The sequence below is a fragment of the Saccostrea echinata genome, unplaced genomic scaffold, assembly GCF_033153115.1.
Source record: "Saccostrea echinata isolate AGI-Se365-2 ecotype Australia unplaced genomic scaffold, CSIRO_AGI_Sech_v1 ptg000056l, whole genome shotgun sequence".
Lineage (NCBI taxonomy): Eukaryota > Metazoa > Mollusca > Bivalvia > Ostreida > Ostreidae > Saccostrea > Saccostrea echinata.
Genome location: NW_026889805.1, coordinates 17,062,742 through 17,085,000, shown reverse-complemented (window position 1 = coordinate 17,085,000; position 22,259 = coordinate 17,062,742). Strand labels below are relative to the sequence as shown.

Sequence of the window (22,259 nt, the reverse complement as noted above, 5' to 3'; positions counted from 1 at the left end):
GTTCTGATTTTCAGAAAAAATAATGGGAACCTATAAATAATTACATGTTTATCATTTTGTTCGCATACAATAACAAGTTTAGTAGAAAAAAAAATTGTTCAAGGTTAGGTGTCTAATAAATTTGTAATATTCAAATACAGTTACGCATGTATGTCTCATTCTACATATTTTGGAGGCGCGTGTGAATGTGGGATTTTGTATTTCCATACGCTCGATATGCATATATTTGGGGCGCTTTGTATATATACAGTTGTACATTTTAAGGGCGTCGACAAAAGAACGTATATTAGATTACATACATGTACATTTAAGTTTCAAAAGTTCCATTACTAGTAGGAATTAATTAAGGTTACATATTTTGAATTTTATTATGAATAAAACAGACAATTAACTCGATATCGAGAAATAAATTGTTTATAAAAATAACTATGCAACTCTCCTGTAATTCAGCGAATAAAATATTAAATAAAATACACTAGCGATTTAATCAAAGATATTATGAAATAATCTGAAAAATTCAACACATTTATCCACTCATGACTTCGTTTACAAAATGAATTTGGAATGGCCATTCTATGATTTGTTTTGTGTATGACTACGTCACTGGATCACACCCCGATTGATCTCCGGTGACCTCCTTTGCCACGCGCTATCGAGGGAGGTGTTACATAATTGTAAACACACAAGGTGAATGTAAAAGGCGCACACTTAATGGCTGTAAATAGTCTATGCTTCAAAGTTATGTTTTATTTTCTCAGTATATTGTTTGTTTTTATATGATAAGAAGAAAAGGTTATCTTTTTTCCCCTTTTTTTAGTAGACTGGTTTATTCGACTTTGAAAAAAATGAAATAAAAACGAAAAGTTGTCAAAAAATAACTTCGAAATAAAGCACAAAACACTTCAAGAACCTTATTCTAAAGAATATTAGCATCTAATGTAGCCAAATTTATTATTTATAGTAAGTTTATTTTAGTTACCCGCATGAAGAGCTCTCATTTACTTGCTGAATGAAAACAGTTACCTGTATATATGGGTCAAGCTTCTGGCGCATTTAAAACACAAGACTCGAACAAAATAACATTTTCATGAAATCAATAAGATGTTAAAGAACAACTTTTTTAACGACAGCCATTTCGAAATATTTACCGTTTTTGAGTTATAAAGGAAAAACTTTAAAGGGCTCCATATCCCTAATTTGAGGGGCCAGCCCCTTTTTAGTGGTGTCAAATGAAAGGCCTTGAAATTGTGCACAACTTTTATTCTACATGTCTTATCAAAATATTTTTAGTTTTAAAGATACAAAGGAATATATGTCTAAATTTTCGCTCTTTTAGGCGTTCTAAATTTTGACCCCTAATTAGCGCCATTTTGAATACAGAAATCGAAAAACAAAAACCGATGTGCACAACTTCAATCCTTCTAATATCTAAATTCGGTAGAATTTCTGCTCCAGCTTTTGTAGTCTCGGAGCCTTTGTCTGGAAATGAAGCCTAATAAATTTTCATTTAAAGGGCAATAACTCAAAAACGGAAGTGACTTTTTGAACCGTTTGACAGCATTCTGATAGAGTTTTGTAACGTCTATAAACTCTGCAAATTTGAGCAAAATCCGTTGAGAAATGAGCGAGATATGAGGTCTCAAAGTTGGCGTCTAGGAAAAAGAAGAAAAAAAAAGAATAACTAGAGCAAAGCTCGTTGCAAAGCAACGAGTAGGTCTTCCGTCCGATTTTCAGAAGCACTGCTTGTAAAATGGATAAATGAAAGAAAAGTATTCGTTAAAAAGAAGGCCTCCAGTCCAAAAATGATGTCGATCTGTATTTTGTTTTTCTTAAGATTGAAATATATACCGATTTTCCTTAAATAAAGCAAATCAATTCCGGTTTGAGCGGAAGTGACCCCAATCGACAGAAAATTGGGTTCAGAAGTCTTGGGTGAATTTAATCATTTGATTTTATGTTGATATCTGCAGAAATACGTCATTTATAGTTACTTCCGGTTTAACCGGAAGTTGACAGAAGTGACGATACTCGACAGGAAATACAATCAGACGTCCTCTGTGACATGCATAATTCAATTCAATACCAATATCTGTGAAAATAAGCAATTTTCTACTACTTCCTGTTTGGCCGGAAGTGACGTCATTCGACGCATTTTGATTATCTCACAAGCTGCTACTTGTCATGTTGAACAACTTTGCTTCTTTGAAGTATAACAAATTCTCAACACTTTTTGAGATATCAGGAAAACACTTTTGGCCCCTGTAGATCCCTTGTTTAGGGGCCAGCCCTTTTCTTGAGACACCATTTAAAAGATCTTGTAATTTTGCACAAATTTTGTTCTATATGTTTTAACAAAATATTTCCAAGTAAAAAGATATCGTACAGAAAGTGTTCGAAATTTTGAAAATCTCGATATGACTTTTTTCAGGCCATAGCGAGCGTCGACGTGGGGCACTTCCGGTGAAAGTTAACTACGTATTACAGATCTACATATGTTGCTCTGTCTTCGCTAAAAATTTCACATTCCTGTGATTAGCGGTTTCTTAGAAAACCTACGGACAAACTTACCCTCCAAAAATCACTAAATCGCAAATATCTTCGGACCGGAAGTGACGTCATCAAAATAAAAAAATATGTATCAAGATTTTTTTATGTTCTATCAGATCTGAAAGTTTCATGAAAATCGAGCCAACCGTTTTTGAGAAATCCCGTGCACAAAATCGGTAAGAAAAAAAATAATAAGAAAAACAGTGGAAAAGAAACCGAAGAATAACAAGAAGGTCTTCCGCTGAAGACGGAAGACCTTAATAATCTTAACCATCAGAATCAGTAGAAGGTCTTCCGTTGGAACGGAAGACCTTAAAAAATAAGTCAAAGAACCCTTGGGGTACGGAACGCGGGGGGGGGGGGGGGGTCCCGTCCCCAAGTACCTGTGCCACCAATGGCCGAAAATATACCAGAGAGTGGGGAGGGTGGGGTATATTAATTTCTTTAAAACGTTTGATTTGCAATGCACATATCATGAAACTCGGATAAATTCCACAGGAAACTTTTAGTACATGTCAACGCCCTTTGCCATGTGGACACTATTGCGGGGGCATTGTTAACGAGAAGTCTTGTGCACCCTGTATGGTTAGGGGATGTCAGGATCATAATTATCATGGAGATGGTTATTGTCCAGTGTGTACGGAACCATGGACATCAAAGCCTATTATTCAAGTACGTACATCGTACGAAGTTACATTCAATCATTATTCTTTCTTCTCTTTAAAAAAAAAAGTGTCCTACCTCTACTAGCTGCAATAATGTAGCCCTCTCCGATTTTTTTTAATCTGATATTTTCAGGAGAGGCCTCTCCCAAAAAAAAAAAAAAAAAAAAAAAAAAATCGGAGAGGGCTACATTATTGCAGCTATACCTCTACAAACTTGTAAAGGCATACATTACAGATACTGGACAAAAGATTTTACTCATAATTTTTAAGCACAAGAATATATATTTAAGTATTCATTTACCTTTTACTAGATTGTGTGTGGGCACGTGTTCCACTCCGAGTGTATACGACAGATACTGACAAATCGCTGGCACGGATCAAGGATTACGTTTGGATTTATGTTGTGTCCATTATGCAAGGTATAATTTAATTTAATTTTTGGCATTTGTATATTTTTTTATTGAAATAATCGCATATATTTTAAAGTAAATATCTATCAAAATTCATGTACCTGTATCCGACACTGTCAAACTTGCTGATAAATACTTATACTTTAACAGAATTCCTTAAGTCACCCCGACCTGTATGAAATAATGGCACCTTTGGTTCACCTGTACGAAAAAATAAAAACCAAAGCACTGACCCGTCTTCAGCATGACGGATTGTTCCAATCCAAAGACATCACCCAACCATCTGGGGGATATTACAAAGACCCGGCCGGGTTTGCAATGGACAAATATGCATACTACATGTGTTCGAAATGTCAGGAGGTACAGAAAATTACTAGTAATATTTAAAAAAATAAATAAATAATTATGTAATGGATGTGATTCGTCATCCTTAAACATGCATGCTGGTGTTGTCGTTTTAGCCATACTTTGGTGGAGAAGGGCGTTGCCAGGACGAGGTAGAGGAGGCGGATCCAAAAGAATTGATCTGTCCACTGTGTAGTGATACCACCAAAAACAAAGTAAACATCAGTAGCCTATTTATAGAAAAAAAAACTTTTGTACAAATTTTAGCTTTAAATATCAAATCTTTTTGTGCCTGATCCAGTAAATGTTAACTTTGAACCTTCTCCTTCCTTAGGTGTGCTCTCGGCACGGCTCTGATTACCTCCAGTATAAATGTCGTTATTGCTGCTCCTTAGCCACATATTACTGTTTCGGCACCACTCATTTCTGTGACCCGTGCCACAGTAACCATACTATGGTACACGGAAAACCCACATCTAGCCTCCCCAAGTGTCCGGCTGGTAGGTCAAGTTTACAGTTGAATAGTGAATTACTGTAGTTTAGATGGGTTTGTCATTCTGATCAGTTTTATTTTCTTATCTGTACAATATAGGTTATTTGTTAGTAGAATTCGTATATAAGAAATAAATTCCTATTACATGTATCAATCTTCAGAACAATTAATTATAAGTAATAAATTAATTCACTTTGTTCAACTTGTTTCCTGTATCCCCCTTCTTTCCAAAAGAAAATCTCACTTGCACAATTCTACCATGCACACACCATTTACTCACCGATATACTTTAGCTTTATGATACATTTATGAATTAATGTGCATAAAACATTTAGTACGACTCTTATGAAGTTTTTTTCTTTCTTATTTCATGTATTTTAGGACCATGTGGTAAACAACTTATAGGTTGCTCCTGTCCCCTCGGCATAGAACACCCTCCCACAGGGGAAGAGTTCGTCATCGGTTGTGCACTGTGTGTGAATTCCAACTCGTTTTAAACATTATTAAATAAACATTCAAACTTATTTCATTGTCTTGATTTTTTAAATACCCGAATCGCATTTTTCACAATCCAACAAAAGTCAATGATGCTAATAATTTAATATTTACATCCATTGAGTATTATCTCCATTATTTCTTTAAAAAGAAAACCATTGTCGATTATCAGTCAGTAAACACCTGTACAGATTTCTTGAGCAGTGGCTCTTCCATCAAAGAAACGTACAATGACGTACATATCAATAATACAATATTTCATTACTTTAATATAAATGATTATTTGTACAAATATAAATATAAAAATTAAATTGTCTTTCTTTGATTGTTCGAATGGGAATTAACATTGAAGCTATTGCAGAAAAAAAACTGCATAACCAGCTTACGCGGGTTATGCATTTTTTTTTCTGCAACATTAATTCCCGTACTAACGGTGAACCGTACTAACAACCTAAGCAGGCGCGTAGCTGCCTATACGCAAGTATGCAACTGCGTACACATCATTTCAAAAAAAAAAAATCTACATGAGAGAAAGAGAGAAATCGCAATATCATCCAGCAAATATTTTCGTTTCAATTTTTTTTTTTTTTTTTTTTTTTTTTTTTTTTTTTTTTTTTGGCCATATTATTTCGAATAAAATTTTGCGATAGCATGTCTTTACAATCAAACGTGAAATCTATTATCAAATTATTACCAAATCCAAATAAATTATCTATTAGTGTGTACGTATTCTATAACATATTGACAATTTTTTAAGATATTTGAGAAATTAAATTTTAATCATATCGTTGAATTAATCAAATAGTTTATAATTTAAAATATGATAGTTTTTTTTAGCATGTACTTGTTTCTGGACATTATACTATAAAAAGTGCAGACGATACCAATATATCGGTAAAATATCCAGCCTCAAGTACTCGTATAATAAATTTCCGTGGAAGATAAAGGCGATACAGCATATTTCCCGCAAGAAAGTGATTGAAATATTTGGAAAAACCCTGGAGTTGGCTTTCGGGGGGCTTTGCCCCCTGGGCCCCCATCAGGGTTTCACCCCGGACTTACTGGAAATCTCAGGGCGGCCCCCAGTCCCCCTGGCGTTTCCTGCGTACACTTCAGCTCCATTCTGGCTACGCGCCTGCTAAGAAAGCACGTCAGTACCTTGCGATCAATGATCAATGAATTTCCATTTACTTAGATTAAAATATGAAAACTTGAAACAAAATAAAAAAAAATAACCGAGTTTTTTTCGTGATTTCAGTAAGGGGGGTATATTCAACTCCGCTACGCATTAATTAAAATTCCAAAGCTTTTCTCGACTTTTTATACGAGGGTTTGTTGATCTATACATGTAAGTAATTTCACAAGAATTTTCATCAAAACTTTATTTACTTATACCTATTTTGACTATTTTGACTTTTGCCGTAAAATTTCATTCGGATATAAAATAAACACCACGTTGGATCGCGTCTATCGCCGCACGGCAAGGATGTACCGACGTCGTTATGACGTTTCACTTCGACATTCGTTTTGCATCAGATTTACGCAAAAAAGGAATGAATTTAGAAACAATACGGCTTAATAGCGAATTGGCAATAAATATTATTAGATACAATCAGTGAGTGGTTAAAAAGATGTGCGATTGAACTGACAATGAGTACCGAAAAGTAACTGTGACGTCATAACGACGTCGGTAACATTCTTGCCGTGCGGAGACAGGCAATACCTATAATCGTAATGTTTATCTTAATATTTTAAATAGTATTTTATATATTGAATGATATTTTCAGGCAAAAATCAAAATAAATAGGGGTATTATAGTATGTAAAAAAAATTTTGATAAAGTTTGATTATTAAAGATTTTATAGCAGTTGTGACATACTACTTTATGATCGACCCTCGTAAATATATCCCCTTATTTTTTATTAATTCTAAATCCGCAGTTGTAATGCTAATTATAATTATACATTAAAGAAAATGAATTCAAACCGTATTAATTTGCATATTTATCATAAATGAACGTAAAATATCACAAAAGAATTATAATCAAAGATAGAAAGAACGTTCTACTGTCTTAAGGACCCGGTTTTGTCCCGAGACAACAGTTAGATTTTTCTAATCTAATACATTGACCTTCAATCGTCAGTCTTCAAAAATGCCCTGTCAGTCTATAAACACGATATATATATATATATATAGATATATTTATTATATGTTCCGTATAGCATCTACATGTCTGCATTACCTAATAATTAAGATTTCCTGAGAGAGTTGAATCAAAGACGCACTGTATATTTTTTTTTAAAAAAAAAATATATTTTTCATGTGCTGGAATTTCCAACATTGCTATTTCAATGGAATTTTTCTAAAAATATAGCAAAAGTACGTTTCTAAAAATAGATGTTACGTATTATTGTATATAAAGAGTGACTACAGAATTTAAGATAGTGCAATAGTGATGGAAACGTTAAGTACTCAAATGGTGAGTAAAATATAGATGTACTGTTTAGTACGTTACATTAAAAAAAATGAAAGTGCAAATACTTTTATTTTCCTTGATTGTATTTAAAACTGACATTTTTCGCCCTTTCATGCATCATAGACATCTGATTGTCTCGAAGCTCTCCGGTAAATTACGTAATAAAGTATTCTTTCATTTTCCGTCTTTTAATTCTCTCTTGCAGTTAGGTTTAACACTCACACCGCACACCCTCAGAGGAATGTGCATACAGTTTTAAACAAGAATAGATATGGGTTACCCCATATCCAAGATATTCGACTTTTAATTTATTCGAATTTTCATTGTGTTCAGATGATTTCTAATAAAAAAACAAGTATTTACTGACAAAACGTCAGAGATACTCAAGCTGTAGAAAGTCAACTATAAAACTGCCATATACATAAATATCCTAAAATGACATAATATTTAGGCTACTGAGTTTCAACATCTTTTGTTGAGTGAAATATGCATATAGTAGGAAACAAACTGCATGTACATATATAACGTTACATGCATGTAGTGACTTTATCACAGAGTTGCACATGCATAAAAATAGTTTTAATTTCACATAGAACATAAACTAAATATAATTAATCGTATAATTAAAAATGTATTTAACGCCTCACTCATTTTCAGGAATATTTAATCCAAATAGCATGTTACAGGCCTATAGCAACGTTTTCAAAGTGAAAGGGGGGGGGGGACTCCCAAAAAATCCCGCGTACTGTGGGCCTGTGCTACATGTGTACCATCTAACTTTCCAATGATAGAATCTTCTGTAAAAAAAAAATTCAAAACAAGTCCAAGCCGTTATGGATTATCAAAGATAGCCCATTTTTATAAATAGCAAAACTACAGATCTATCAAGGATAGATTTTAATTTATTTTTTAATTTTGTGCTATTAAAAAGTACTATCACTCAAAGTATAGGCAGATGTTAAAGATGGTCCAACCTGTCACCTTTTAGAGTAATCAATGAACTCGTCCAATGATGCATTGACGGCCGTTGTTAAACGGGAAAGTGCGAGATCGGTTGCGGCTATGGAGCATCACTGAATATTCCTCCACCATATACTGATTTTGAATATACAGACGTTTTGAAGATAAACTTCATTTTTGTTTCTAGAAATGTTTTTATTTACAAAAATAGTACATTTTCGTGTTAGATCGATTACCATAACTCAGCCCCTCTAGCCCAGTATAATGCTTCACCTTGAGTAAAAAACCTGCACTTGTTATGAAACTGGTGTATAGTTCTAAACTTCTTTATGTCCGTAGCAAGTACTGATACCCAGTCTCCTAATCTAAGCATCACTAGGGAACGGTGCACACACCTGTTGTTGCAAGACCAAATAGCCTAGGTCTACACACGTGCAAAGATCTTTCCGAGCTCGGAAAATCACGTTGCTTTGCCGAGAAGTGTTTAACCATAATAACCATTCCGTTATTTAAAAAAGAGAGAAAAAACACAAACACACAGTTAATGATTAACATTCTAACTCAAAAGAAAATATACGGCAATTAACGAACAATAATCATGACAGTAATATAATTGGTGAAAAGATTTATCATTATCAATCGAAGTGTGACCTATATATTTTCGTGAAAAAGACTGAGGAGGCAGCGAGCGTAGGAATATGAAAACTTTTTATTTGCTTTTCTGGGGAAAAAGTGATTTTCTGAAAATCTTTTAACGTTAATTTTGTTTTCTTTAACGTATTAAATATACATGATTATTCTTAATATTTGTTGTAATGTTTTATCTACTGATCATGAATGGAACTATTTTCTTCGGAACAATTGTGTGAAGAGTACCTGACTTTAGTAATATATCTTGAATAGATAATATGCACTGATCGAATATATTAAAAAAAGTTAGTGATGGGGGACGGGGTAGTTTTCTGTCTGTCACTTCACATCTGTAAATAAAACAGGTCAATTGTGAACAAAACACTCGGTTACAAGGTTTATTTTCGTCTATTTAAAAGAATGCTTTAATTGATTAAAAACTGAGTTATTCATTGTAGATTTCAATTTATCTTATGTCAGATCGAAGGACAGATTACTCTAACTGTATATAAATACCATAGAATCAAATTCTTTAGTGCAGTGTATATATGGTTCTTAATTAATTATAAGCTTAGTTGCATTTTACAGACTCAAGAACGAGTAAGTGATTATTATACAAAAGATGGTAAAGATAAACAACCCATTCTTCCAAATAAAAGATGCAACTCCTTCTTTTTGGAGCGGGGTGGGTGGGTATCCTAATAATTGTAATTAAACATGTTGACGTCATATCATAGTTTTTCCCATCACAAAAATACCCCCCCCCCTCCCCCCGTAAGATAGGGGGTTGTTTTTGTGATAATGAATAAAATGAGTTCGAGTGTCTGACATGCATGCATGCTCGGGATTTTGCATTTTTATCACTTCCGACCACAAATCTCGAGCGAGCGAGCGAGCTTTACCCCACACATGCCCACTCGCGATCCCTTCTTCGATATACATATGCAAAATGCACGAATTAAAAAAAAAAAGATAATTTAACAAAATCTGCTGTATATATAGATTCGGTCTAATTTCAATATTATATATTCACAGGAAACCTTTAGAACTTGTCAGCGTCCATTGGCATGCGGACATTATTGCGGGGGCATACCTAATGAAAATTTTTGTGCACCATGTATGGTGAAAGGATGTCAGGATCAAAATTACTATGGAGATGGTTACTGTATAGTGTGCACTGAACCCTGGACATCTAAACCTATTATACAGGTAGCTATATTTTGCCAAAAATCTTTCTTTTCAATTTTGAGACAAAAATGAGTAGGGATACTGTATACTCTCCATTGAGTAAAAAGATGTATAAAACTTCCTTTGGCTACCAATTTTTTTTTTCTGTTTTGCTTCCTTTAAAATTAAGAACAATTTAACGCATAATATAAATTCTTGTCAAATAGACCTAATATGAAAACTTGTATTTTTCATTTCCCCAGATTGTTTGTGGACATTTGTTCCATTATGACTGTATCCGAAAAATGTTAATGAATCGTTGGCATGGATCGAAGATCACGTTTGGATTTATGCTATGTCCTCTGTGTAAGGTACACAAAAACTAGACTTACTGAAAATTCAGTACTGAAAAAAACATATGTATCCAAACGACATCACACATGCAGGTGTGCTCAAATTACCATTTTGAATTTTTTTCAAAAGATTTCGATAAGTCATCCTGACCTTTGTGAAATAATGGCACCTTTGGTTCACCTGTATGAAAAAATAAAAACTAAAGCACTGACCCGTCTCCAGCATGACGGATTGTTCGAAACCGAAGACATCACCCAGCCATGTGGGAAATATTATAAAGACCCGGTGGGGTTTGCAATGGACAAATATGCATACTACATGTGTTCAAAATGTAAACAGGTACTTTTACATATATTCCATTTTTAAACTAATTTAATTTTAATTTTGCATTGGTTGTTACGACGCAAAAAACATAATATGGCGAAATTGATAGATTTTATTCTCTCTAGCCTTACTTTGGGGGAGAGGGACGTTGCCAGGACGAGGTAGAGGAGGCGGATCCAAAAGAATTGATCTGTCCACTGTGTAGTGATACCACCAAAAACAAGGTACGTTTTCAAGAAAGTTTACTCTTTTTTCAAACCATATAAGAAGGCGTTTTACCCGCGAGTCTTTTATGATATCATTTTGTTTGATCCCGAAAGTGACAATTAAGGTTGCTAGTACATCTTAGATGAACAGGCCTTGGGTTTACTTTTGGTTGTTTTTTTTTTGTTTTTTTTTTTTTGTTTTTTTTTTTTTGTTTTGTTTTGTTTTGTTTTGTTTTTTTTTTTTGCAGTTGCAAAGTTTTGAAGTTCTTCTTATAGTCTTATCAGAATGATGCGTTTTTGTAGGTGTGTTCCCAGCATGGATTTGACTACCTACTACATAAATGCCGCTACTGCTGTTCGCCGGCCCTATTTCATTGTTTTGGTACCACTCATTTCTGTGATACTTGCCATAATAATCATACAGTTGTTTGCAACAAACCAAAGGAGAGCTTGCCAAAGTGTCCGGCAGGTGCGTGAAAAGGTCCCAAACAATAGATTTCAACTTTTTCATATTCTGAATCGACAACTAGATGTATGCAATTTCAACTGCATGTATGCTAAAAGCGGTCATTCTTATTTTTTGAAAAAAAAATACAGCATCATTTTTTTCAAAATTTGAAGTTGCATATTCATTTATTAATAGTATTCAAATATTTCTCCTTTAAACGAGAAATTCCTTTTCACAGGTCCTTGTGGCAAGCAGCTTTCAGGCTCCGAATGTCCTCTGGGGATAGAGCACCCTCCTACCGGAGAAGAATTCGTCATTGGCTGTGCCATGTGCATGAACTCTAACTCTTTTTAAGTAATATTAGTTACTGTCTCACTCTATCTTATTTATGCAAATAAATTATGTGAAAATAGATATTATTTTTAGAGTTTCATTGGAGTATGACATGAAGTAAGTCACATGATCAAATCCTGAAGGGCGTTATAGTAGTTTTGATCACGTACCGACTTCATGTCATAACCCAATGAAACTAAAAAATGATATTTTATTTCTTATATTTATATTTTACTTTTTTATTCGTGTTACAAAGAAATATAGGCACTATTCAGACTTTGCCATGGAAATGCAACATAACGTACCTACGACGTCATGCGACGTCACAATCGGAACTTTCCAAATGACTCAGTTTGCAGTTTGCTTTCCAAACGCAAGAGAGTCTGATCATGTGACCAACTGCATGTCATTGAAAATTGAATTTCAATTTAATTAGTATTGTTATATAAGGAAAGACATTGGCAAATGTAAATATGTTGAATTGAATTGAAAATGGTTAATGTTGATAACTTTCATCACACAAAAAATCTGTTTCTAAAGAAGATGGGTGAACAAGGCGAGCGAAGTGCCTATAGTGCGACAAACATGAAGGTGAAAAATTAAATCTCAATTATAACAACATTTTCTTTGATATTTCATTTAATATTAAAGTATACTTTAAGTAAAATCTCCACAATTTGCAAAAATTTCACAAAGATAGAAATTATTTGCCTATGAAATAGTATACACACACTAAAGAGGACAAAAAGGATCATTTTCTCATACCGTAACACAATTTTTCGATATGAGTGGGTCTTCACTCCTTTTTTTTTTAAGTTTATCGTCAAAGTTTGCGTAAAAATATACATTTGTTGGTTACAAAAAGATGGAGCAAAGACCCACTGTACCTTAAAAATACACTTTTATGACACAACATTCGCATCTTTCCGAGTAATACTTGAAGTCCATTTAGTCATGGGTCATATCACAAACATGATTTAAATGCCACTATTCATCAGGAGCTGTGTAGTTTAGTGGCTAGCGTGTTAGTCTCATAGGAAAATGATACTCAGAATTTTTATTGCTAGGGTTCGAACACCACGAATATCACATAATTTTTTAATAACAGAATAATTTTTGCAGAGAAAATTTTCCTCAGAAAAGTTTTGTTTATCATAATTTCAATAATGATAACTTTACTTTAAATACTAAATTCACAAATTGAATATAATTTTTACATATCTGAAGCTATAGGCATTCTGCACGCCTTCTTCACCCATCTCTTTTCAATATAATATTTATCTAAAGATCTAATCACACATATATACCCTATACATACTGCATACCCCTCCCCCGGTCTCTCCCTATTTTACGCTTCTACACTTGTATTTTAACTACAATGCTAGAGTGTGTCTGATCGTCATTTTTAAAATTTGATTTGAAATTCGGTCAAATTACATACAAAGGCAAACTGAAATTTACACATTTTTTTACGGATGAAATATACTTGGGTTAGAAATTCGGGCAGATGTCAACGAGTGTAGCAAGATTTCGTACGGTAAAGAGGTGGGGCTTAAGTGATCTCATCGTTTGTAAACAACAATCTAAAGTTGCTTATGCTACAAATTTCTTAACCAATGAGAATCTAGATCACCATTTGACTGACGGTAATTAACAAGCGTCTAAAATGTCACGCCCTAGGCTACGGAAAGTCCAAGGCTAACAAAGATTTGTACTACCTTAAGAACCCTCTCTACACTGCACACTAAAGAGTTCTGATTCTGTGGTATTTTTCTGCAGTTAGAAAGATCTGCCCTTAGATCTGAATTCAAATAGATTGATTGATTGATTGATTGTTGTTTAACGTCCCTCTCGAGAATTTTTCACTCATATGGAGACGCCACCACTTGCCGGTGGAGAGCTGCAAATTTTGTCCTATACTCGGCACTTTGGGCCATTGAGCAGTGAGGGATCTTTTTCGTGCCAGCACCTACTGCGACACGGGACCTTGGTTTATACGGTCTCATCCGAAGGACCGGTCTCCACGTCCCACAGTGGGATTCGAACCCGCGACGTAAGGATCAACTCCTTACTTCGCGACTCTAGAGCAGACGCTTTAACCACTGCGCCACGCGGGCGACCAAATAGATTGAAATCTTCAGTGTATTACTCAATCTGTGATCAATTCAAGCATTCTGAACATTTTAAAAGGCTAAGATAAATTAACTGGATATTTCATTTGCATATATTTTATCCACTGAAGTAAACAACAGTGATTTCTGTTCATTGAAACTTTGCTGTCTTTGAACATTTTTCCTGGGGGTAAATGCCACGTACCATATATTGAAAATTCAATAGATAAGCTTAATATTTACACATTTATACAGTAAAATTTTCTCAATGTCCAAAAAACATTTTGCACCGGTGTATTTAGGGTCCTTAAGAGCTCTCTATACACTGCACACTAAAGAGTTCTGATTTTGTGGTATTTTTATGCAAATAGAGTGATCTATCCTTTGATCAAGAATAAAATAAATTAAAATGTACACTTTATTACTTAATTTGTGATCAAATCAAGCATTCATAGCTCTTTAATAGGCCAAGATGAATAGATAGAACACTTCATTTGCAGATATTTTGCCCACTTAAGTAAACAACAGTGATTTATGTTCATCAGTACTTCATTGTCTTTGAACATTTTTCCTGGGGGTAAATGCAAGGCACCCTATGTTGAAAATGTGATAGATAAGCTCAATACTTACACCTTTACACATTATAATTTTCTGAATGTCCAAAAAATATTTTCCTCTAGTGTATAGAGGGTTCTTAAATGTATTTATTTAACTTAGTTAAACTAAAATGATGATCATAATAGGTCATTAAAATTCTCAACAGATGAGATGTAGATTAAACTATTTCATCATCCGATTTTTTTTTTTTTAGTCCAGCGAGCTACAGATCTGCAGCTAAGTCAAATCAGGGTAAGGGGATAATGTTAACATTTGGTTGTGAAAAAAGTTGGAACCCCACCCCACTACCTCAACGAAATAGGATTTTCGAGTTTGTACACTTTTTTTTTTAATTTTTTTTTTTTTTTGCTTGTCAAAGTTTTTTATTAATTTTTTTTTCATTTTATTATTTTGTCTGTTGTTTATTTTTTTGTTTTTTTTCCCCTGGTAAATATTGTCAACCCCCCCCCCCTTTCGATCCTTCAAAAACGATTCTACGCACGTGCCTGAATCTATTATAAACGTTATTTAAGTTTTCGCTAAAAATTAATGAACAATTGCTTTAGATTCTTCTAGAAGATGGTCTTCAAAACTTAAGGAAGCTCTAAACACTAATGTAAAGTGCTATTTGGACTTTGAGAAAAATATATCATATAAAGGTGCACATATTCATTGTATCTAGTTCATTTTCAATATAGGGTACCTGCCTTATTTCTGCAGAAAAAAATGTTCAAATACAATTAACTATTTGTCAACAGAAATCACTGTTGATTACATGTATCTGGAACTGAAATGAATGGAAATAATGTATTCAGTAACTATCTTGGTCTAACAATATTAACATTAAGAATACTTTAATTCAAAAGAAATTGTGTCAATAACTGCAGATTCCAATTTATTCTATTTTTCTTCTAAGGGCAGATCACTCTAACTCAATAAAACTATCCTACAAATAGAACTCTTTAGTGTGCAGTGTTTAGAGCTTCCTTAACTTACTATTCGAAATCGGAAACCCTCCTCGGCATTTTCCGTCTATGTGACTTACGGAAAAGGCCGAAGTTTTTCCGATTGACCCTCTCGGAAATCTCCGAAGAAGATATCGATTTACGTTAAGAATATTTTTATCAAAACGAATATAAATTTGGTTGTATTAATACTCTCTAAGGTAATAAAGCAGGAGAGTGTATAATGATTCTTCATTTCTTTCCAATAATAATGACTTTTCTGGAATTAAAGTACTTTTATTTTCAATTCCTACATCATTTAAAAATAATCGTTTTGTCTATAAACCTATCTCGTATACTCGTTACTTTCATTTCTTGCATGACATTATTTTACGTCGCTTTGAGAATGACTAGCAAATACAAGTTATGAAAACTCCAGATCAAGAAAATATATATTGGGTGCAATGCAAAAATATGTTACTTCAGTAGATCTGTAAGAAAGTAGGTTGGAAATGGCGACTTTGCAGATTTCTCCAGCTTCCAGGAGTGAGCTGTCCAAGCTCCTAACAGGAGGTATCCTTAGGGATAAATTCCACAACCTCTTTCAGTGGTGCGATGAAGAGAACATCAAAAACAAGTAAGTGTGGTAATTAAAGAAAAATATACAAAAGCTTTATATTAAAAAAATATGCATATTGATAATACCGGGATGTAAATTAATAATATTGACAGGTGTGATGCATCTCATTTATTAGTCAGAATATAATCTAACTGTGTCTCGGGACAAGCCTTCACCACAGTTTGAATATGTCCCACATAGTTCAAAGTTGCAATGTAGCAAGTCGGAGGGGATGTGCTTCAAGACCATTTTGAAGAATAAAAAAGGAGTTGCACTGTACATTACAACCAAATTCACCATAATTATTCTTTTTGAGCTTGTACATGCCTTTTAACCCCCCCTCCCCCAAATCCATATAAAGAGGAAAATTCAACCTTTTTTCTCCACTTTTTTTCACTTTGAATTTACATGCAATGTTCAGAGTTGTCCCTAAGACCTGAGGATCGGGAATTTCCCCGTCTATAATGACATAATTCGTTCTGGCACTCGGCAAATTTTGCATATGTTTTCTTTGTTACTGTATCAAAAGTATAAATTGATCTCTATTCCAATTATAATTACAATCCTTAACCAGAGTTTTGTTTTGCAGCTGTTGTAGTGTCTATAGGGAGCTGAAATTGTGCCCCATTCCCAATGCTCAAAAGCTGCATGATATTTTCCCCAAATTTTTACTTCTGCTTTAAATTCCAAACCAATAAAAAATCCTAAGCAACATGATCCCATTGTTCATAATTCTCCTTCATCTAATCCATTTTGCTGTAATACATGATTTATTTATTCCACATGTATGATAAGATATGTATGCTGGGCAGTATGACACTTGTATGATAAATTATGTATGCTGAGGCAAGGGCTGCATGGTACTACACTACTACTATGACAAGTTTCTCTAGAAGTTTTACTATAGTATTTACAAAAGAACTAATTAAGTCTGCAATGTTTTTTTTCTTTCAGAAAATTGAAAAATGATAAGAAAAAAGGAAAGAAGAAATCCAAGAGCAAATCTAAAGAGAAAAAGAACAAGGTAAGGAAATGAATGAAGATTTTCATCATTTTCAGAATTTGATAGATCTACGTGTAGATAGATTCAAATTTATAATAATTATTTAGAATGAATGGAATGCTACATGATATAGTTTGAGAATTTGCATGCATTTGTAGGTATCACAATGACAGATTTAATTCAGATTTCAAACAGTCATTAAGCTTGTATTTAAATGATTCTGTTTTTGTTTACATGATGGCTTCTTTATTCAATCCCAACCTTTCTCCTTTCTTTAGCAAAGAGACAAAAGTCCTGAATCAACAGAAATTCATCGGATAAGTGTTGACCTTTATGCCAACCCCTCCCTGTTTACTGTGTATGCAGCAGTAAGACAAACTGTATTGGAACAATGCATGAATGAAGCCACTCATATCTACCACCAGAGTATATCTCCAGCTACAGATTCTGACAGTGATGAAGAAGGAGAGGAAAAATCTAAAGAACTGGCCATCAAATTGCCAAAGGTACTGTTTATATGAATGTTCTGAATCCTCTCTTAATCCCACAGGTGACATTTTGTTTTTCAGGTTTTTCATGCAGTATTTTCACTCTTTATTAATGATTGCATGTAATTTTATCAAATGACATAGAGAAGCTTTTTTTTTAATAAGAACAAGTTGTAATTACAGTGTTGTATTTCATTATAGTGAAATGGAAGGAGTTTACACAGTTCGTTTTATATTTATTAAATGTTGATTTTATTTATAGATTGTTGGCCTGGGCCTGTGTGGGGTTTTTGAGCTTATTAGAGAAACCAGAAATAAGTACCCTGACCTTTGTATCAAAGCTCTGAGAGCTTTGTTAGATCTATTACAAGGACAGTACCCAGAGAGTATGAAGACAGAACCACTAGATGTTGTGTGTAAGTTCTTACCAGTAAAAATTATTTTATCATTTACATGTAGTTGAAAAAAAGATTACAAGCAGTGTTTGAAATAACCATGCACCCAACAGCTCCTGGTGCATAAATTTTGCTTCTGGCAATGAATTTTTTTTGTATTTTTGTTTTTTTGTGCCTGGTTGGACATGTTAAAATTTTCACTTATTAAACATTGATAAATCTTTATCAAATCCACTCACTCAACTGATAGCAAACCATAACAAGCTGAGTGGCAGAACTCGTTATCTATATAATCGGGATCAAAGTTATGCTGACTGAATCCTAGTCACAGAAGAGCTGAGATACCTTTTTAATGACTTTTTAGGATTCCAGGGTGCAGGCCCCTTGCAAGGCAGATGATATGTAACAACCTATATGTGTTTACATATGTTATAAGAATATTTTTTTAAAAAGACAATACTTTTCTTGGGCTAGTAAATCTTTGGTAGGGCTGACAACTTTTATCAGCAGTCAGCCCTGTGTGTCTTTCTAATCTTACTGTGAGTTTCAAACACTGTTATAAGACAAATGATAGCAGATTTTCATGAAACATAAGAGATAAATAAAAAAAATAAGAGATGATTTAAATGGACATTTCTGTATAATTGATGTGTACATCTATATACTTAGGAGGTTTAAAGCAGGGCATGATTAAGACAAATTTAAGATTAGGCAATGGGATTTATTGTAGCTGGACTGTTTGAACTGTTGATGGAGTTGACGTGTAATCCCAGTTTTGACCCTGACCTGCCTTCTTTGGCCTGTTCTTCCCTGATTAGTCTGGTCATTGCTCTGGGAGATACCAGTAAAATACTCACTGCTGTGTCAGCCATACTGATGAATCCCAGACCACAACTGTCCCATCAAATCATGGTTTGTACTATTTTTTCAGATTTCATTTGGAATTAAAACACTATTTACAGAAAAGTTTATTTAAACAAAGTACTGTAAACCAACTTTTATTTGCGAGCGAGAAATATTCATGAGTTTCGTGAACTTCTTGTACTCGCGAATATTTAGCATCACGAACCAATTATTCACCTTTGTATTTATGTAGAATGTTGCCTCAGTCTCAGAAATTAGTAGTTGCGGATGGATTCTTAACTGAAGAATTGCGAATAAAAAATGTCGCGAAAAATAGTTGGTTTACAGTGAATCTTATAATTTTAAGTTTTATCTGATCAGGACAAACTATATGTAGTTGTTGACTGTGAGTTAATAAAACAGGTTTTAATGTTTACTCTCAATTCCAATTAATAAAAATGATTTATAAACTGGTGCTCTTTTTGACAGGTGCCTGGTATCCTGACCCTACTACAGAGGAGTGTCCAGGCAGTACTTCTGGGTAAATCAGCACTACCTGATTGGTTCAGCCAGGGAATTAAGACAGCAGCCAGAATTGACAAGTTCCCTGTAGAAGCTTTAATGGGATATCATCACAGTAAGTGTGCACTATAGAGGTGTCCATTGTGAAAACTATTCAAGATAAAAGGTAGAGGAGGAAAAGCCAGTTGCATGCAATAAGTGTATTGTAAAGACATTTAACCCTTCTTTTATTTTCTAACAGCTTAAATGATTAACAGCATTGAAATATTTAGTTTGCCTGTTTTTAATTGTTCAAATTCAGTTTTTAACAATAGATTTTAAATTTTATCCAAAATAGGTAAAAGAAAAATAATGGGAACAAAATTTTTCCAAGTATACACTGATCATATTTTTAGCTCACCTGAGCTGAAAGCTCAAGTGAGCTTTTCTGATCTCCTGTTGTCCATCGTCCATCTGTCTGTCCATCTGTAAACTTTTCATATTTTCATCTTCTTCTCAAGAACCACTGGGCCAGTTTTAACTAAAGTTGGTACAAATCATTCATGGGTAAAGGGGAATATAAATTATTAAAATGAAGGGTCAAGCCCTCTTCCAAGGGGAGATAATCAGGAAAAGACAAAAATAGGGTGGGGTCATTAAAAAATCTTTTCAAGAACCACTGGGCCAAGAAAGCTGAAACTTACGTGGAAGCATCCTGGGGTAGTGTAGATTCTAAATTATTCAAATCATGACCCCCTGGGGTAGGGTGGGGCCACAGTAGGGAATCCAATTTTTACATTGAAATATACAGGAAAAATCTTTTAAAAATTTTCTTCAGAAGAACCACTGGGCTAGAAAAGCTGAAACTTATGTGAAAGCATCCTAGGGTAGTGTAGATTCTAAATTATTCAAATCATGACCCCCTGGGGAAGGATGGGGCCACAATAGGGAATCCAAGTTTTACATTGAAATATACAGGAAGAATCTTTTAAAAAAATTCTTCAGAAGAACCACTGGGCCAGAAAAGCTGAAACTTATGTGAAAGCATCCTAGGGTAGTGTGGATTCTAAACTGTTCAAATCATGGTCCCCAGGGATAGTGCAGGGGCACAATAGGGAATTCAAGTTTTACATTGAAACATACAGGAAAAATCTTTAAAAATCTTCTTCTCAAGAACCTTAGGGTCAGAAAAGCTGAAACTTATTTGGAAGCTTCCTGGGATAGGGTAAATTCTAAATTAATCAAATCATGGCCCCCTGGAGTAGTGTGGGGCCATAATTGGTTACACAGGTGAGCATTGTGGCCCATGGGCCTCTCGTTTTGTTTAAATTGACATCATTTCATTCAAGATGAACATGATCAAACTACAGATACTCAGTATTTTATGAAGTTAAGAATAACATGTACATGTACTGATATTTGATTACTTTTTTCAGCCAATGGCCTGAATAACATTCCCAGCGCGATTGCCTGTGATGGACAATACCTGTATCTTCTCAACTCTAGTGGCCTCTTTAAAGTGGGATCTGGATATGGATCAACAATCAAAGTACCTAACCATTCAGCTACTTACTATTTAAAAGTCTTAAATGTTTAAAGGGGTGTTGTGGGTATAACTTACATGTATTTTGAAGTTTTATTTGGATCTTGAAAATAAATAAAAATATTTTATATGAAATTTTAAATTACATATTACACTGACTAATGTAGATTTCTAAATATACCTGAGGAATTTATTATCATGTAACTTAGTGAGAGGCACCATTCATGAAATAAAATCACTCACTTTATTTTCATATTGCTGAAATACATGTAAACATACTTGATCAAAAATCCACTCACATAGTCAAGTTTTCTCCATTTTACTACCACAAGTCATTGTGTGATATTAAGTAGTTGCTTAAAGTAAAGGAATCTACAGTATAGAAGTTGAACTAATTTAGTCTCTCTCTATACATGTAGAATGTCTTTTTCTAGGGACATGTTTATCAACACAGAGAAGATTTTCCAGTGACTGTCAATGTCTGGCTTGCTTATGCAGGGGTAGGTTAAAATTCTTTCTGTGGGAATTTGTCAAATAGAATGAAACTTTTATAATTTTACTGGTACAATCAATGTGATTAAATACGAAATTTATTTAAAAGTCTTCCTAGCACCAATTATTTACTAGTTTATAAGAGATGTGCTTTACAGATTTTATGCAAGAAATTACTTTTTTATTCTTTCTTCTTTTCAGGGAAAACTGTTTTGTAGAAGTGATGACAATGCTCATCCCCAGTTGTGTGTGGTGGATCCAAAATCTTTAGAAGTTCATTCTGCATGCAAACTGGATGGTGAGTATATGACAATCATCCCTCCTTTTTACTGAGAAGACTGAAATATAATGTTGAAATTATGCTTTATGAAAATTGAAGATGGCATTCTAGTGGCTGCAAAAATTCCATTACAGGGAAAAGCAATGGACCAAGTGCTTTGTTCAGTGATGGTGAATACATAGGTCAGATTGTTGCAGCAAAGGATGTAAGACATTTATATGATAGTATTCTACAAGTATTATACTCTATTTATGTCTCCCTCGAGAATGTCAATGATTTACTTTGTTTGCTTTTGATATTCTACAGGACACATTTGTAGTGAGAATGTTTGACCCTAACAAGACTCCTATGACAGTGGTCAATGAAATCCCTCTGAAACTGACCAGAAAGTGCCTGGAGGTGTTAGGTCAGTCAGGGTATGACAGTGAAATCAACAGGCATCCTATTGGTAAGTACTGTCAATTCATTAACATCAAATCATACTTCCAGTACTTGTCACATGTTAATGATGGATCTTATTCTGGGTGAATTCACATACTGTCTTCCTTGAAGGCTTTTATTTTAATATGTAAATTTTTATTCAATAATAA

The 22,259-nt window shown here is 34.0% G+C and overlaps 3 protein-coding genes across 3 annotated transcripts in view; all 3 read left to right on the top strand.

Annotated features, from left to right (window-relative positions):
• The first annotated feature begins 3,805 nt into the window (after positions 1–3,805).
• Positions 3,806–4,957, top strand: LOC133173919 (E3 ubiquitin-protein ligase MYCBP2-like). Its single transcript, XM_061308983.1, has 4 exons — positions 3,806–3,982; positions 4,084–4,182; positions 4,302–4,467; positions 4,842–4,957. Exons 1-4 carry the CDS (start codon positions 3,806–3,808, stop codon positions 4,955–4,957), a joined length of 558 nt encoding a protein of 185 aa, XP_061164967.1.
• A 2,428-nt stretch (positions 4,958–7,385) lies between these two features.
• Positions 7,386–12,082, top strand: LOC133173751 (E3 ubiquitin-protein ligase MYCBP2-like). Its single transcript, XM_061308774.1, has 7 exons — positions 7,386–7,434; positions 10,057–10,230; positions 10,452–10,559; positions 10,672–10,881; positions 10,992–11,090; positions 11,376–11,541; positions 11,759–12,082. Exons 1-7 carry the CDS (start codon positions 7,411–7,413, stop codon positions 11,872–11,874), a joined length of 897 nt encoding a protein of 298 aa, XP_061164758.1. The 5' UTR covers positions 7,386–7,410; the 3' UTR covers positions 11,875–12,082.
• Positions 12,083–15,873: 3,791 nt separating this feature from the next.
• Positions 15,874–22,259, top strand: part of LOC133173750 (E3 ubiquitin-protein ligase MYCBP2-like) — a 51,923-nt gene continuing 45,537 nt past the window's right edge. The window contains exons 1-11 of the mRNA XM_061308773.1: positions 15,874–16,142; positions 17,079–17,148; positions 17,406–17,633; positions 17,878–18,031; positions 18,741–18,922; positions 19,343–19,490; positions 20,791–20,903; positions 21,332–21,397; positions 21,591–21,687; positions 21,804–21,874; positions 21,976–22,117. Coding sequence (XP_061164757.1) covers positions 16,018–16,142; positions 17,079–17,148; positions 17,406–17,633; positions 17,878–18,031; positions 18,741–18,922; positions 19,343–19,490; positions 20,791–20,903; positions 21,332–21,397; positions 21,591–21,687; positions 21,804–21,874; positions 21,976–22,117 — 1,396 coding nt within the window. The 5' untranslated portion in view covers positions 15,874–16,017. The remainder of the gene's footprint in view (positions 16,143–17,078; positions 17,149–17,405; positions 17,634–17,877; positions 18,032–18,740; positions 18,923–19,342; positions 19,491–20,790; positions 20,904–21,331; positions 21,398–21,590; positions 21,688–21,803; positions 21,875–21,975; positions 22,118–22,259) is intronic.